The sequence below is a fragment of the Phlebotomus papatasi genome, chromosome 2 (assembly GCF_024763615.1).
Source record: "Phlebotomus papatasi isolate M1 chromosome 2, Ppap_2.1, whole genome shotgun sequence".
NCBI lineage: Eukaryota > Metazoa > Arthropoda > Insecta > Diptera > Psychodidae > Phlebotomus > Phlebotomus papatasi.
In genome coordinates this window covers 70,725,929-70,741,500 of record NC_077223.1, presented here as the reverse complement: position 1 = coordinate 70,741,500, position 15,572 = coordinate 70,725,929, and the positions used below count along the sequence as shown (strand labels likewise).

Below are 15,572 nucleotides of genomic sequence, written 5' to 3'. Positions count from 1 at the left end.
TACACAGCCGAAAAAAGTAAGCTCTTTTAGCCACATCCAATTTTCATTTAATTTGTTAGAAAATTTTATTTGGGATGATATGATAATAAAATTTAGTTAATTAAGAAATGGACTTTCATTGAATAACATCAAATATTTTCATCAAAAATATGAAATAATGCAAAACAATTTCCCTTAACATTAACAAGTTTCTTAAGAATCCCATGTTTTTTTTTAGTGATTGTTTACCTTGTCGAGAATTTCTTTCAATAACTTAGAATTAATCAAGTCGATACAAAATCAAATATGGTTTTCTGATTCGTTAGATTTAGAGGTCACGAAATAAGACCCATTTTCCTGTTCTGAACTCATAATTGCCTTACAATGTGATTTTACTTTAGGTGGCCAAAAGTGCTTACATGGCCAAAAGGGCTGACTCTACCCTACTTCCAGATGGGCGTCATCCATTATTTTTGGTCTTTTTGCTCTTTGCGTTGAAAGCGTCGTTTCTGAAGCAAACAAACCGATTTGCATAGGTAATTCTCGACGGTTTATTTTCGCTGTAGGTATTTCTCAGCAAACAATGTGCTTTACTTGATTTTTTTTCTACATATATTTCTAACATCATTTATATGTGCGAGGGATAAAAAATTGATGGAGGCCTAGTAAATAGTTCTAGTCTTAATTCACTTATGAAATTACATTTTGGAAGCCATCAATATCACAAAACTGACGATAAGCGACTTACGTAATTACTTACGTAATTCAGAACGAGAAAATACTGTACCTGGAAGCATTGCAACTTTTCATAAAATTCATGAATTTTCTCATCCCTCATTTGTTGAAATCATACTCAAAATTCCATCTAAAAGCCACAAAGAATTTCAGCAAAAGTAAAACCCCGCAGAAAACCTTTTAGCTCGCATTAGGATTAAAGACAAAATGATACATTAGTTTGTTGACTTAAAAAAATGTATGTATATTAATTTATATATAAAAATGCAGAATACATTAAGAATTTATGCCTAGAGCTTGTTCTACAATTTGCGCTCTTGAACATCGCTTCACTAGTCGTTTTCAAATAATTCTAAAACATTGAACAAATAAAAAAAGTTTCACACACTTTGTAATAAAAAAAATGAAACTTACAGAGAGAGAATACAATTAAAATACTCTATAATTGATTGGAAAAAATTTCCACTCTTGATATTAAGTGTGAAATGCTGGAAAAATTATGGCAAAACTTTCTTGCGTCAGGGAATAAATTTCACGGAAAGTGTGTCTCGAAGGACAGTGAGAGAATTGTGTGAAAAATAGGATTATAATTAAATTTTCTCATTCATTTTCCTGTCGTTTCAGCTCTTTTGTGTAATCTATATCCCGTACAAAAGTGTTTATTTTTGTTTAACATGAAATATTTTCACTAGCAGAAAGTGTCTTAATCTCTTCTTTTTTTTTCCGTAGCATTTCAGGCTCAAATTTAAACCTCATGGGGGTTCCTTTTAAATCTCATTCTCAAATGGCAAATTACATTTTAAATTTGTTTTTAAATATTCAGTGCTTAAAAATGTTTCTTTTTTTAAATATAATAACATTCGATAAGGACACAAATAAGAAGATTTTTCTTGTGTCTTTTAGGAAGAATTTAACACAATAACTAAGATTTGGCTGATTTTTCTAAACAGTTGTCTGGATTTTAATTTCGTAAGGGTTTTATTACAATTAAGTTCCTTCACTGAGAGAAATCCGAAAAAGTTAAAATAACATTCCGGAAATATTAATTTTACCTTGCAGTATTGATCCAAAGTCGGTGTAAATATTACCCCTTTCAGGTGTAATGAGGGTTACCGTTACCCTTTTTATGTTAATTTTATCCTTAAAAAAGTGTAAAATTAACATTAAAAAATGTTGATATATTTTTACACCTAAAAAGTGTTAAATTTATGAGGAAAAAATGTTAATCGCACCCTCTTTTTTTCTGAGTGTTGTAATTTTTTCATTCTCTTTAATTTTAGATGACTGTGAGAAAAGTTTAACAAATACTCGAATTTTCAGAATGAAAGCTTGCCATTTTGTCCAAAAATTCTTGCAAAAAAAATATCATACGGAGCGTATACACTGAGAAAAAACGGGGGTGCGATTAACTTTTTTTCCTCAGAACTTTAACACTTTTTAGGTGTAAAAATATATCAACATTTTTTCATGTTAATTTTACACCTTTTGAAGTGTAAAATTAACGTGAAAAAGGGTAACTTTAAACCATAATACACCTAAAAAGCATAATATTTACACCGATTTCAGATCAATAATGCAGGGTAAAATTAACATTTCCGGAATGTTATTTTAAGTTTTTCGGATTTCTCTCAGTATATTTCCTCTTCAAAATGATGTGTTACGACTGTTCTGAGAAATTCACACGATAAATTCCCAACAGGTATCCTAGCTGACACGAAAGTCTAAATTTTTGTGTTAAATTCTTCCCGGAATTAAAGATTCTCAATGCAAAAATTCGAAATATTTGTGGAATTAGCTTTTTTAGAGCATTTAAAACGAAGTCTTGTGTAGAGGTACACATTGAGAGATTGTAGGAGCAATTAAAGAAGTGGAGAAAAGTGTTGAGAAACACGTGCCATCACCTCGTGTGGAGATATTTGTCATCCGGAAGTGCCAGGGGTGTAAGGAGCCCGGAAAAGAGTCTCATTTGGCCGTCGTGGCTGTTTTAACAGATTGTGCAATGTCCGTGAAGGTATCATCCTTGATGACAACTCCCTCTCTCTCCTGCCCACTGAGTCCACTGAGATCCAGAGATGTCATCTCGGATTCCAGACTCTTAGTTCCCTCAGCAATCTCCTTCCCCGATTTCTTAATACTGGCACGATTTTTAGACTTGTCTTTGGCCTCTTTGGCCACTCCACCCTTATCTTTCTTCTTGCTGAAGAAATTGTGACAGCCATTGGGCAGGAATCCTGTCAGCTTCTTCTCCTGCTTTCCACTTCCCGGCACCTTTGCTATTGAGGCATTCTGCGGCGTTTCCTGTGGCAGTGAATTGTCGTTGTGTGCACTTGTGGTCAGTTCTGGCTTGGCTTCCTCCACTGGGGATTTTGCCTTTGTGGTTGTTTTGGTAATTGCACTTTGTGACGAGGCCTCTTCAGCCTCCTCGTGGCTATTGTTCCTGTACGTGGGCGCCGTTTCGGGGCCCAATTCTGTATAAACGACTAGGTTGGATTCACTCGTTCCCGCTGTGGCGATTTGCTCCTGAAAGGACGCTTCACGCTCAATATCTCGCTTGGCTTGCACAGCACCCCAAACATCCTTCAGTTCCCCCGATAAATCGCGATCTTTCAGCACCACCGGTTTTCTCATGAGTTTCAGCCCTGGGTTCATTGCTTCCACAAATTCGCACATCAGCTCAACCAGAGCCTGACGCTCCTGGTCGTCAGCACTGATGTTGCGACCGGTTTCTTTTAGCACGTCCGGATTGGCCATTACGGCAAAAACGAGAGGGGGAGACCGCGGATTCCCTGAGTAGACCTAAAAGAATTGTTCTTGTTTATTTATGACCTTGTTCTTGCGCTTAAAAGAAATAATCGGAAATATATTGAGGTTTTATAGATCAGTTGCTAAAAACCGGTAACTTACCAATAAAAAAATTGTATTCAATTAAACCATGGAGGTTTTATTAGCTTAGGAATTTTTCTTAAAGATTTGGATTACTCAATCTTGGCTTCTTCTTTGAGGATATTACTTGCTTTTGAATCTTAATTTGATTCTGCCAGAGATTCACTTGGACCCATTGGGATTAGAAATTGAACCCTCAAAACGTAGTTAAAATAGGTTAAAAATTTTAGCTTTATAATTTATGGATTTTAAAAAATCATTCTATATAAGTTTCATAGATCACCTACAACTTAATCCGAGAGACGGCTTAACGTAATTATAATTAAAATAATGCTTTGACTAAATATTAGTCACAAACTGATGGAAATGTAATCTAATCATTATTTCGGCTTAAGTTGTAAGTATGTTTAGGGCATTAGACTCATCTTGTAGTATTGTATTTACTGAATTAGATTTATAAATTTAAATCTAAATAAGTTACTTAAATGCCAAAAAATCTTATTCTGAAATCAATGCTCTAAGATTAAGACGCTTTATATAATTATATTTTACAAACTCCACACAAAAATTTCCCTATACTCAAAGATTTAAGATCCTTACAAGCTGATTTAAAAGTAAAGAATATTTAAATTAGAAATTTTTGTTTCAACTTATAATTATTATAAAAAAAATATTTAAGCTTTCATTTTTTAAAATCAGCATTTTGAAAGTTCAATGGAATATTAATGTTAAATTGATAATTCTTTTAATACTTTTAGAAGTTTGAACGCAATAAACATCTTAAACTCATAGAAAGGGAATTTTAAATTTTTAAATGTTAAAAGCTTTAGGTTGAACTAACTAATTCACTAGCTTCTCTAAATCTACGACTCAGTATATAAGTCGAACAACTCGATTTTTCACAAAAAAAAATGTTTTATTCGCTTTTTGGATACTTCTTTATACCCTCTACGTTCCCTGTGACTATTATACTTGAAAGATAATTATTTTCAAAGTTATACCCAATTAGCAATTTAGAGTAAAATTACGGTTGGATGTACTAATCCGGATCGCCGTAATCCGGACGTGTTAACGACGGTTACATTTTAAATAATTTTGAGATCATGTATGCATGTGTGTTCAGCAATGAAAATGAATTATCCTGTGATGTTTTGTTTGTTAAATGAAGTATAATAGCATAGAATTCTCTAATTATGTTTTTTTTAAGCTTCTTTAAAAGTTTTATTCTAATTCTACAAGAAAAACTTTTATTATATATTCGAGACGTTGAACAAATTCAAAAAATCCATCCAGATTACGATGCGGATATCTGTCAGATTGTCTCCCAATCATCCGGATTACAAAGTGGTATTTCAAAATCGGGTTTTATGACGGTCTTCAGAGAGTCGAATGACGGAAAGTGGGGAATAATATGACGGTAATTACGGAAGTCATTTGGCGCCATAATATTATAATTGTGAAATTACTCGCACACGACTAAAATATGATTCCGACTTCCAGTAACTTCCAGTGTCCCTATAAAAAAAATCTATAGAAATCTAAGAACTCAGTGCTCTAAATTCGCAAAGTAGGGTAAGTGTGCCAAATTTCCGCATAGTTGCATGCAAGCGTCAAAGTCTCAAGTTTGAAATGTAATATTTTAAATACAAATTGATTTTTTTATTCTTTCTTCTGTAAGAGTGTTGCATGGAACCTTGTAAAGAGTTTACCGTCTTTATTTACTCTAAAATCATTCTTAATACATACTTCAAAATGAATAAAAATATAAACATAGCTTTGGTACCCTATTTCGGCCACCATCATTCTCATAGTTCCTCGCCCTTTGGGAATTCTTCCAATATCTTTTTCACGTCATCTCGTTTGTCATAGCTACATTTTTTGTAATTCTTTTGCATTGTATAATCTTTAGAGTACGTAAAATCTAAAAGTTCATGGAAATTCGAGGAACAAAAAAGGTGGCCGACATTGCAAGCTGGCCGGAATTTGGCACACTTACCCTAATTGATATTTTCACGTGTTTTTTCAACAATAAAGGAAAAGCTCTCCCGGTAGAGATGTGTGATGTGATTCGAAAAAGTACAATGCCAACAGGTGTTAAGTGAAAATTAGGCCATTTTTTGCATGATAAACACAGACAATTTTTTTTGTAAACTGAAATTTTGTGGTTTAGGAGTTTGCTCCAGTTTCTATAGTGCCATGTAATTAAAATTTTGTGTCGAAATGGCCCATTTAGTAAAAATTTTAAAAGATTTTTTTTGTGTTGTTGCTATTCAGTTGGAAAATTTTCGATATGTCGGATGGCTCATTCAGCAATATTCGAACGGCAAAAATCTTCGCAAATGTGGATAGTGAATTAGGGAAAAAATAGGGAAATTTACATGGAACCTAGTAGAAAACGATAGAAAATATAAAGAATTGTTGAGAAAATAGTGTCTACGGTGGTAGTGCAATACAAAGATATGAAGTGCACTTAACGTGTTCATTCAAAGTTCGTACGTCGATTTGGTACTTATGCGGTAGAGAAGGACGTCAAATGCATTGTTTTTGGAGCATCATTTTTTGAACAGAAAAAGACCCTCATTTGGGTCTCTTTTCTTACTGCATGGCAGAGTAAACTTTAGAACCGTAAAATAACGATGATATTACTAATTCAATCTTGAATAATGCCGTGGCCAAAATACGACGGGAATATGACTAATTTTTAAGATTCCAATTAAGAGTAATCTTTTTGACCATTTCTTGTACACCAAAAACCAGTTATTTTTGAGTCAGAGCAATTGCGGATTGGGTAGAGATTTTAAATCTCAAAAATCCTATACTCTGCATGTAAAATCTCAGCTACAAATCGCTCTCCTGTAAAATTTGCTTACTGCGAGTTATTCGTTTCTTATTCTGAGCAATCGAAATTAGATATAATATATACATATTTTTATTGTAAAATAAATATTTAACTAAAATCGATTTGGCTTTTTTATATCAGAATTAAGGGTATTGTGATGTATAATCACTTAATTAATTTACCACTTTAAAATAAAAAAAAATCTTTATGAAAAAATACTAATAGCCGAATTAAAGATTTTAGGCTTAAAGCTTTTGCTTATTTCTGAGACAAAGGGAGATAAAACATTTAAGTTAGTGTGAGTTAAAGGAATGATGCTTCAACTACAATCTTGCCTCAAAGTTTTCTATATTTGAAAATTTAAGCACCTTTAAAAGTAAATCAATTTGGTATTTTGGTTTCGATATTAGAAAGTTTGGCGTAATTTGTAGGCTTCAGATATCTAGGCTGTATTTAAGCTCCTTATGTTTATCCAACAAACCCTAATTAAATTGTTTAAAACTGGCTAAAGCTAAACTGCTGAACCTGCTGAGTTGCCGCTCTTTTGATATCCTCCAGTGTTAGCATTTCTTACTTAAAGATCTTAATTCTCAGGTTTGAGAATTTAGAACAGTAACAAAAAATATGTTCTACTGTTCCCAGATTTTCTCTCGCTAACCCTTTCAAGGTAAGCTAACGTCTACACCGTACACTTTTTAAGATGTGAATTTAGTCAATGTCCTGTGTATTCCAAATTGCAGGTCTAAGGAAATTTTACACATCAACTACAGATTTTAATTGAAAAATATGAACCTGCCTTTGAATGCCGATTTAAAGATTTAACGCTTAAAGATTTATCTCAGAAATTAAAGGTGAAATTCATATTTTTATGACCACTTTGATGTGCAAGATGTATTAATCATCTTCTACGTATTGATATTGATACGGTGATGTACAGATTAGAAAGGGCGTTTAATTATAAAGTTGTTCCATGTGTCTGTCGCAAATTTTAAAATATTGAGTTTTTTTTTTAATGTCTCAGGGATAAATTAATATAATAAAAATAATTGATTACTGAAAGTTAATTTAAATGAAATTTTTACAATAGATTGAGTGAAAATCGTAGTTATCACGAGCATCATGATTATTTCTATAGAGCATTTATTCTCCAGAAAGCTTCTTGGATTAATCATCAGATTCATTTGATCGGTTCAGAATAAAAGGTTTTCATTTGAGTGTCTTAATCCCACTTCGAGTAAATCTTCAGGCCATGACAAAAACAGCAAATATTAGATTTGAGTAAGTAGAACTATATTTATTGTTGAAAGAATGTTTGAAGAAAATGTGTTTTAACACAGAAGTGATTAAGAAAGTTTCTTTAATCTTTCTGTATAGCTTCTGGAGTATTGTTTTTCTTTCATTTTGAAATCAAAAGGTCCTTCTTTCATTTTGAAATCCTTTTACTATAAGATAAATTAGTTTTTTAATGCAACTTTTAATGCTTAACACATGCAATTTGAACTTAAAATCTTTCATTTTCTTTATTTATAGTCAATTAATAAAATAGGATACTTTTGAATAGCAAAATTGCGATGATAGTTCTTACGTCCTTGATAAGATACAAACAATTTTGCGTAAATGTTGTACAGTTTTGTTTTTATCAAAACTTCCGATTTTTAATTAGGTTTCCTCTATTTTTCTTCAAAGAGCCTTCATGAACCTTCTTAAACTTACAAAGTTTCAAGGAATTCGCGGAAGGATTATGTAAAATAAAAAAAAGAAATTTTGAGCCCTATTTTTGGAATATTTGGCTTACAAAAAATATCAATACTGATTAGCTCAATGCACATTTCTCGTTAAGATAGAGAAAAATTATCTTCGACAAAGTTGTAGAGGAATAAATTTCCTATAAAAATATCTCTATTTGATATTTTTAACGTTTGCGAGAGTAAAGCGTCACAAATTATCCAAAGATTGACAAAATTTCCCCTGCAAATTTTCATAATCTTCACAAAATCGACTTTTAGAAAATGATTCGAAAATCACTTTTCTTTCGAGATAGAGAAAAATAGTCTTTTGCAATGTTTTAGAGCAGTAAATATCCTATAAGAATATGCTCATTATAAAACGTTTAAGTTTTCTCAAAGCTCGTGAAAGAATTAAATATGCGTTTTGACAAGTTTTGCCCTAGTCTCCCCTACCTGTGGCGGTTGTGTCAAAAATTTCAAATGGATTTTCAAATAATGAAGGATTTCTATCTTTTTTTCTTTTTTACATCAATAAAATTCATTTTGAAGTAAAGAATATAGAGCGTTTTATAAAGTTGTAGTTTATTCCGGCTATCCTGTATATTGAAGATATCTTATATGTTTTTCAAATTGGAATTAGCTGTCAGTCTTCAAGTTCTAGATAATAAGCAATTTTGCGATTTTTTCAAAATTCAATAAATCATTTGCTCTTGATACTTCAAGCCACAATTTCTCAAAAAAATTGCCTAATAAGGAATTAGAGCAATTTGGTTATAAGGCTAAATCTTAGGTCTGAAGATTTAATTAGGGTGCATAATGCATTATTCTTTTATTCTTCCGTGAATCTATTGCAGATAAAATCATATCAAATCACAATTCTGACGACTTCCGATAATACACGTACATTTTTATAGTAAACAAATTTATTTCATACGAGGTATAGAGTTGAAAAAGATTAACTTTGACCCATGCAAGTCTTCTGTTGAAGTTGAATCTTGTAAAAGTGTCAACTTTTAACAATTAAATCATTTTATTAAGTAAAATTTATGAGTTTTATTTAAGCCTTCAATAAATTTATTTCTGAGTCCTATCTCTTTTCGCTCTCAATCTCACTTTCCTAACCATCCAAAATAAATTTGTAGAAAAGTTCCTTATCAAGTTATATTACTCATAAAATTCTTTTTATTTAATCCCAATAATTTCTTTTATTTTGCAGTGATTTTCCTCCGCTTTTGTCGCAGTAATTGAAAAATTATCTGTTCTTTTTTTTACAATTCCTTTTAGTTCAAGTTCGTGTTTCTATCCATCTCTGTCTTGAAATTAATTGCTTAGTCTATTCGTATTCTATGTCAACTTCTTATCTTTGGAGCTGGGGTCAGATGATAAAAGCACAATAGCGTTTTGCTAAAAGACACTCCCGTCTTGCAAAAAAATGTCCCCTTGCTTGATTGTATGCTCTTTTGCCGTATTTCAATTAAATGTTGTTGTTTGGTGCTCCCTCAGAAAAATTCAGAGGGATCTGTGGACACAAAGTTGAATCAATGGTCATAAAAATGGTTTTAGGAGGAAGTTTTATTACACCATCTCGCTAAGCCTATTTCTCCAAAGAAGCAATATTGTAATCTATTGTTTATGTGGTCCGAAAACTACGTTAGAGACTTTTTTTCATTACTTATGGTTTTTATGAATTTTTTTTTATCAGGGTTTATTCTTCAAAACCTATTAAAACAAGTCTTCAGTCTAAATCGATTTTTAGCGGGTTTTTGGGATTTCTGCCAAACGAGTTCTTTTAGTATTGAGGGTCTATGGTCAAGGTCGGGTTTGCTCTCTGTACATTTTCCCTTTTGAGTTTACAATGTCCTTTATCAAATCCTTTATAGTGAAACAGACTAATATGTTTCTGGAAAGCTTATAGAAATTAGCAGGGCTAAAATACTTTTTTACATTTAGTTCCAAGTGCTATGCAATTTTACATAAATGACCGTGGTGTCACATATAAGATTAATATTAAGAAAAGCCGAAGAGGCAGGTATATAGTATTCAAAATTTCAAATGGAGTATCACGTGTGTTAGAAAGAGTACACTCTAGTTGAGTAATACGATGAATAAGACATTACTGTTCGTATTAATTGTTTTCTAAATCGTATTACAGGCAATTAGAGCAATTTTTCATGAGTGCCAACCGTGATTCGGTCAGTTTTCGAGTGAAACGCGAAAGAGAGGCAAGATAAAACACTTGCTATCCTTTGTTGGAATTCTCGCAGTTCAGAAAGTATATACAGTAGACTCTCTCTCAATCGGGAATATGGGGCAAAATGTCATCCGGTTTATCGATAGATTTGGGCGTCAACGCCTTTGTAAATTCCACAAAAAGCGCTCAATTATAAAGAATCACGATAAAATAGGAAGAACTATATCGAATTTGAGCGAATTAACTTCGTAATTAAGCGTGAAAATTGTCAACAAAATTTGTCGCCCGATTGAAAAAGAGCCGATTGAGCGAAAGTCTACTGTATAATTCTTTATTAGCGTCCATTATGGGCCTTTTAGAAAATACATTAGTTCTGACACTGACAACATCGGTATTTTTGTTTGACTCCAAACTTTACAAATATTCTTAGTTTCTTCTATATACTCTTTTATTTCTTTTACAAAATCCTTGTATTATGTTTTAATCGCTATAATTTTAAGATTTTCATCGGTTGAACCTCCGTTCTTTTCTGTTTGCCCTACATCGGTATAGCCTGTTTTTTTTCTTTCCCAATATTCTCTTTTCCACCATTTACATTTTGCGTTTTCCTAACAAAACTTTACTTTCCTGTTTCTACACAAATTTTCTTTTGTATACAAAATTTTATCATCTTTATCTCTTCTGTTTATAAATGACACCTAATAAATACAATGAGTGGAAAATGCTTGGACTCCTTCCGTTCCACATTCTCAAATTTTGATTCGTATATTCGTATTCAAATATATAATCTGTCTGTCACTGCAGTTCAGAAAGTATTAATCTTAATATTAATCTTATATGTGATATGGTTATGATTTTTTTATGAAAATATTTTTGTGTATTCTTTTATAATATGAATTTAGTTTTAGCTGACATTCAGGCCAGGCTATGATAACTCGTCTATGGATAGTAGGTAGAAATTTTCGTATCCTATAGTAGTGTAAACAAAGCTAATAAAAGTGCACCCTGGCATAATCCACGGACAGCACTTTTCATGCGATGTGCTATCGGTACGATGTAAATAATACTGATAAGTCACAGATTATCTTTCTAATGATATCACAGATCTTTCTGTCACAGACGGTTTGCGGTTGTTGTGCTAGGTTCCTAGACCCAGCTTATAATAAGGACTAATTAGTCATTATCACCATTGTATTTGTCATGCCAAAATTAGGTAAGATGCAAGGTTTCAATAAATTCATGTAGTTGGAGAAGTATCCTTAGTGGAATTCCAGAAACTTTTACTTATAACTTCCCCCTCTATACCGCTTCCATCGCTCCCAATAGAATTAATCTTTATTTTTCAAAAGATATCTAAATTTTCCCTTCTATTTAGCCACTGAGGAAGACGCGTTGTAGCGCCGAAAGCTTAGGCAAAATCGTGTTTTCCTGTACTGAAAGGATAACCACCCCTGACGCATCCGGAAGGAGTTTATCTCCCTGATTTTTAAGTTGGTTTGATACTTTAGCGTTTGTACAGGGATTCATTGTTACACATTCGAGCACTCTGCGAAGTCGTCCCTCTTTTGTCAAATATTAAATAATTCAAGGTTGCCTGCGAATAATTGCCCAATAAGATTCTATTGAATCTTCACAGTCAGAATTGTCGTCTTAATCCTATCTTATAGGAAAATAAACGATAAGTATTAGGAAGATTAATATCTCAAAATTTTACCCTCATTCCGCCGTAGAGTGGAATGGGATCGTTTGGATTCGAGGGCATAACGATCCTTGACCAGCTCATTACGTTAATGAAGAGTTCCTCTCCATCAATAGTTGTATCCCTAATGCACATCCGTGGTTGTGGGGGATTCTTGAAGTTCCTGAAGGCTCGCGAATGCCGGAAATTTGGGGGTCGTTCTGCTGTTTCCATTTGAAATTGCTGCTGTTTCTGCTGTACCGTAATACCCGCCACTGCGGGCATCTCTACGGTATCTGAGTCTGCCTCCGAGTCTCGGGGCCCCTTCGATGGAGCCTCGCGACCGGATGCGTGCTGAGGTGAATGCGGAGATGTCATTTTTTGAAGCCCTTCCGAAACACACGCAAAATCACGCTGGACTTTAGCACTCGATTCACGCCACTTTGGGCACCTTAAGGGCGTCCGATGGGATTTTCCACGGGCCGCTGGCGTAATAAACTACTTTGTTATTGTCTAAAATTGTTTCGCGTTTCCCTTTCTCTCTTATCCATGTAAAACCTAGTCTTCTACTTCTTCTTCTAAATGTTCACCTAGCTAAGACACGCTCATGACAGACTCAGTGTGGTGAAAACGGTGAAAACAAATGAAAACAACATAGCATGTGGTGCTACCTCTTGGTAAAAAGCGATATACTCAGTAGCGCCAAATAAAGCAGTGTGAGATGAGGAAGAAGAAATGGGCCAATTCAAAGAACATCTTAACGAGCCAGCATCCAGTTATTCCTCGCGATAGCCAAAAAATTCCATAACAGTAAATGAAGATAAAATGCGGCGACAGAAGTAACAGAATCTTCTCTCAAAATGGTAAAATTGCGAGTGTGAGATATTGACGCAGTCATATGTAGGATTAACCGAAAAAAAGAGAAGTGTTATGAAATAATAAATGGAAATGGATTCAAATCAAAAGAAAAGACTGCGCTCCGAAGAGAGAGTGGCTTGCGAATTAAATGATAATTTTTGCTTGATGTAATTACATATTATTGAGTGATTAAGCGAGAACTCATTAGTGAATTACATTTAAGTTCGTTGATGACGGTGAACAAAACATTTCACTTTTCCGATATTAGCTTCACTTGTTGTTTGTTAGTGATATTGAATAGAAAAAGTATTTTTTGAAATGATACGAAAGATAATCTTTTAGTCATTAGGATTTTCAATCATTTGGATGAAAAAGAATAATACAAAAAGTAGGAGCTTTCGAGTGAAGTAAAAATAACTTTTACGATTGATGTTAGAATAGAAATATTGTATTACAATTTATTAATATATTAATGATAAATTGCTGGAACACGTAGAAAGAGTAATATATACCTATATAACCAACATATTAATAAATTAGCTTAATAGAATTATATTTGATGTGTACTTGTTATTGGCCTAGAGACCAAACGATTGGAAGTATTGATTTCTGGAATTCGTTGACGCCCTTCACTGAGAAAAAACGGGCGTGCGATTATCTTTTTTTCCTCATAATTTTAACACTTTTCAGGTGTAAGAATATATCAACATTTTTTAATGTTAATTTTACACCTTTTTAAGGGTAAAATTAACATGAAAAATGGGTAAGTTTAACCCATAATACACTTAAAAAGCATAATATTTACACCGATTTCGGATCAATACTGCAGGGTAAATAAATTTTTTAACATTTCCGGAATGTTATTTTAACTTTTTCGGATTTCTCTCAGCGTTAAGGACACATTTTTATCTTCCTTCTTCCTTTATTCACTAAATTCTCTCTCTCCCATCTAAATAATGATTTTTTTAAATTTATTTTAAAAGCCGTCCTTGCTATTTCTTTTTTTTTGGATAAGTTAGAATTAATAACTGTATCAGGAAGATCCGCCATTTTTATTTTTAAAAAGTTAATGCAAAATAATTTTTTATATTTTTGGTAATTTCCGACGATTAATTCAATAGGTGTGGAAATCGGTGAGCGTCGGGTAAGAAGAAGCAAAGAAAATTCTCAAATTCTTCCCAAAGCTTTCGGCTCGGACTCCAAGCCTTCCTCAGTGGTCAAACTTTTAGTCTTTTCTTGCTTTTTCAAAGGGTCTTTTTTTTGTTCACTGGGCATGGGATTTGGAGCACTGTACTTAATTTTCTACTCATTTTTAAAATTTTTAGCAATTTTTTCCCTCTTTTTGTGTGTCTTTCTTAATATTTCTTTGTGAGACTACAAGTACTTTGTAACCAGTATTAACGAAAACCATTATTATGTTTTACACATAGTCAAGGTAGGGGAAACCGCGGGGTAGAATTAGCCACCAAATGAAATTTTTCATTGTGTATAATGTGTACAAAAAATGTTTATATGAGGCTGATAAATATGGCAATGAATATTAAGGGAAGTATATATTTAGAATAAAGAGTGGTTTCTTCAATATTCCTTTGAAGGCAAACTATAAGATGCCACTAACTAATACTATACGTGGCTAATTCTGCTCCGGTCTCCCCTATGTTGCTCTTAGATATCTATGCTCGAAAAACATTTCGATATCGAATTTCGAAATTAAAGTTAAACCACTTTAAAGGGATTATTTTTCAACCAATTCGCTTAACTTTTGATTTTTTTGAAAGGTCTTGAAATTTCTAACACGGCTGCATTGGACTTAATCGGTAATGAATCGCCAAGGAACCCGTAAATAGAATAACTTTTCCGAATCTATTTTTTTATTTGTCCGTCTGCTTGTTTCTCATGCTAAGATATGCTTTTCTTAAACATTTTTTTTTATTTTGAAATGGTATTTTTTTAATTTATGAATCAATTCAATTGATAGTCAACCGATGATATGTACCCAAAAAGCATGTAAAAGATAATACACGTAGAGCTCTTTTTCGTGAGCTCAAGCACTCCAAAAAGCTGGGGTGGAATGATAACTTTTCGACACTATCTAATCGATAGTATCGATAAATCTATATCTGTTAGATTAAGCGAATGTCGACATTTTACTCATTATTGGGTCAGTGATTGTGACATTTTAAAAAGAATATGACTGTTGATAAATATCTATATTCGTTCCAGGAAGTCCTGCTATCGTTTAAATTTTTCAGAATCGACAGTCGATAGTATCGAAAATAAGTTATCATGTCACCCCTGATTCGCTTTGCCATCACTGCTTTTTTAAATATAATTTGAAAACGATTTTTTTTCTTTTAAGGATTCGTTTAAACTTAATATTATATCAGAAAAATTCACTATTTTAATTTTTTTTTTTTAAGATTGATTTTATTTAAAAGGTCTTGAAACTTCTAACCAGAGTGCATAGCTGTCGTCAATCGATAATGTAGTCGTAAATACAAATATTACAAAATAATTTTAACAATCACACACAACGAATGAGAAATAACATTATCAGTGTTGGTTGATAATTTTTATTTTTAGTTTCAAAAAGATATTTTTTTAAATATCACAAAATTCCCAAAATTTTGAAAAAGAAATTTATGAAGAAAAGAAATTTAAGGGAAAGTTAGTTTTATGGAA

At 32.6% G+C, this 15,572-nt stretch overlaps 1 protein-coding gene across 2 annotated transcripts; it reads right to left on the bottom strand.

Moving 5' to 3' along the window:
- Positions 1–933: 933 nt before the first annotated feature.
- LOC129804216 (PIH1 domain-containing protein 2) lies at positions 934–12,624 on the bottom strand. Of its 2 annotated transcripts, XR_008751947.1 has the most exons (3): positions 12,069–12,624; positions 2,616–3,510; positions 934–1,552 (listed from the first exon to the last, which is right to left on the bottom strand). XR_008751947.1 is itself a non-coding variant. In XM_055851331.1 (2 exons), exons 1-2 carry the CDS (start codon positions 12,408–12,410, stop codon positions 2,677–2,679), a joined length of 1,176 nt encoding a protein of 391 aa, XP_055707306.1. In that variant the 5' UTR covers positions 12,411–12,624; the 3' UTR covers positions 934–2,676. The 2 variants fall into 2 exon arrangements, 1 of the variants encoding a protein (XP_055707306.1); XM_055851331.1 differs by having other exon boundaries at positions 934–3,510.
- Between the last annotated feature and the right edge of the window lie 2,948 nt (positions 12,625–15,572).

Excerpts from the sequence above, each read along its gene's own strand:
- LOC129804216 (XM_055851331.1), bottom strand. The coding sequence starts at position 12,410 with ATGACATCTCCGCATTCACCTCAGCACGCATCCGGTCGCGAGGCTCCA. Across the intron at positions 3,511-12,068 it reads CACTCTACGGCGGAATGAGG|GTCTACTCAGGGAATCCGCG; the intron begins GTAAAATTTTGA and ends CAATTCTTTTAG.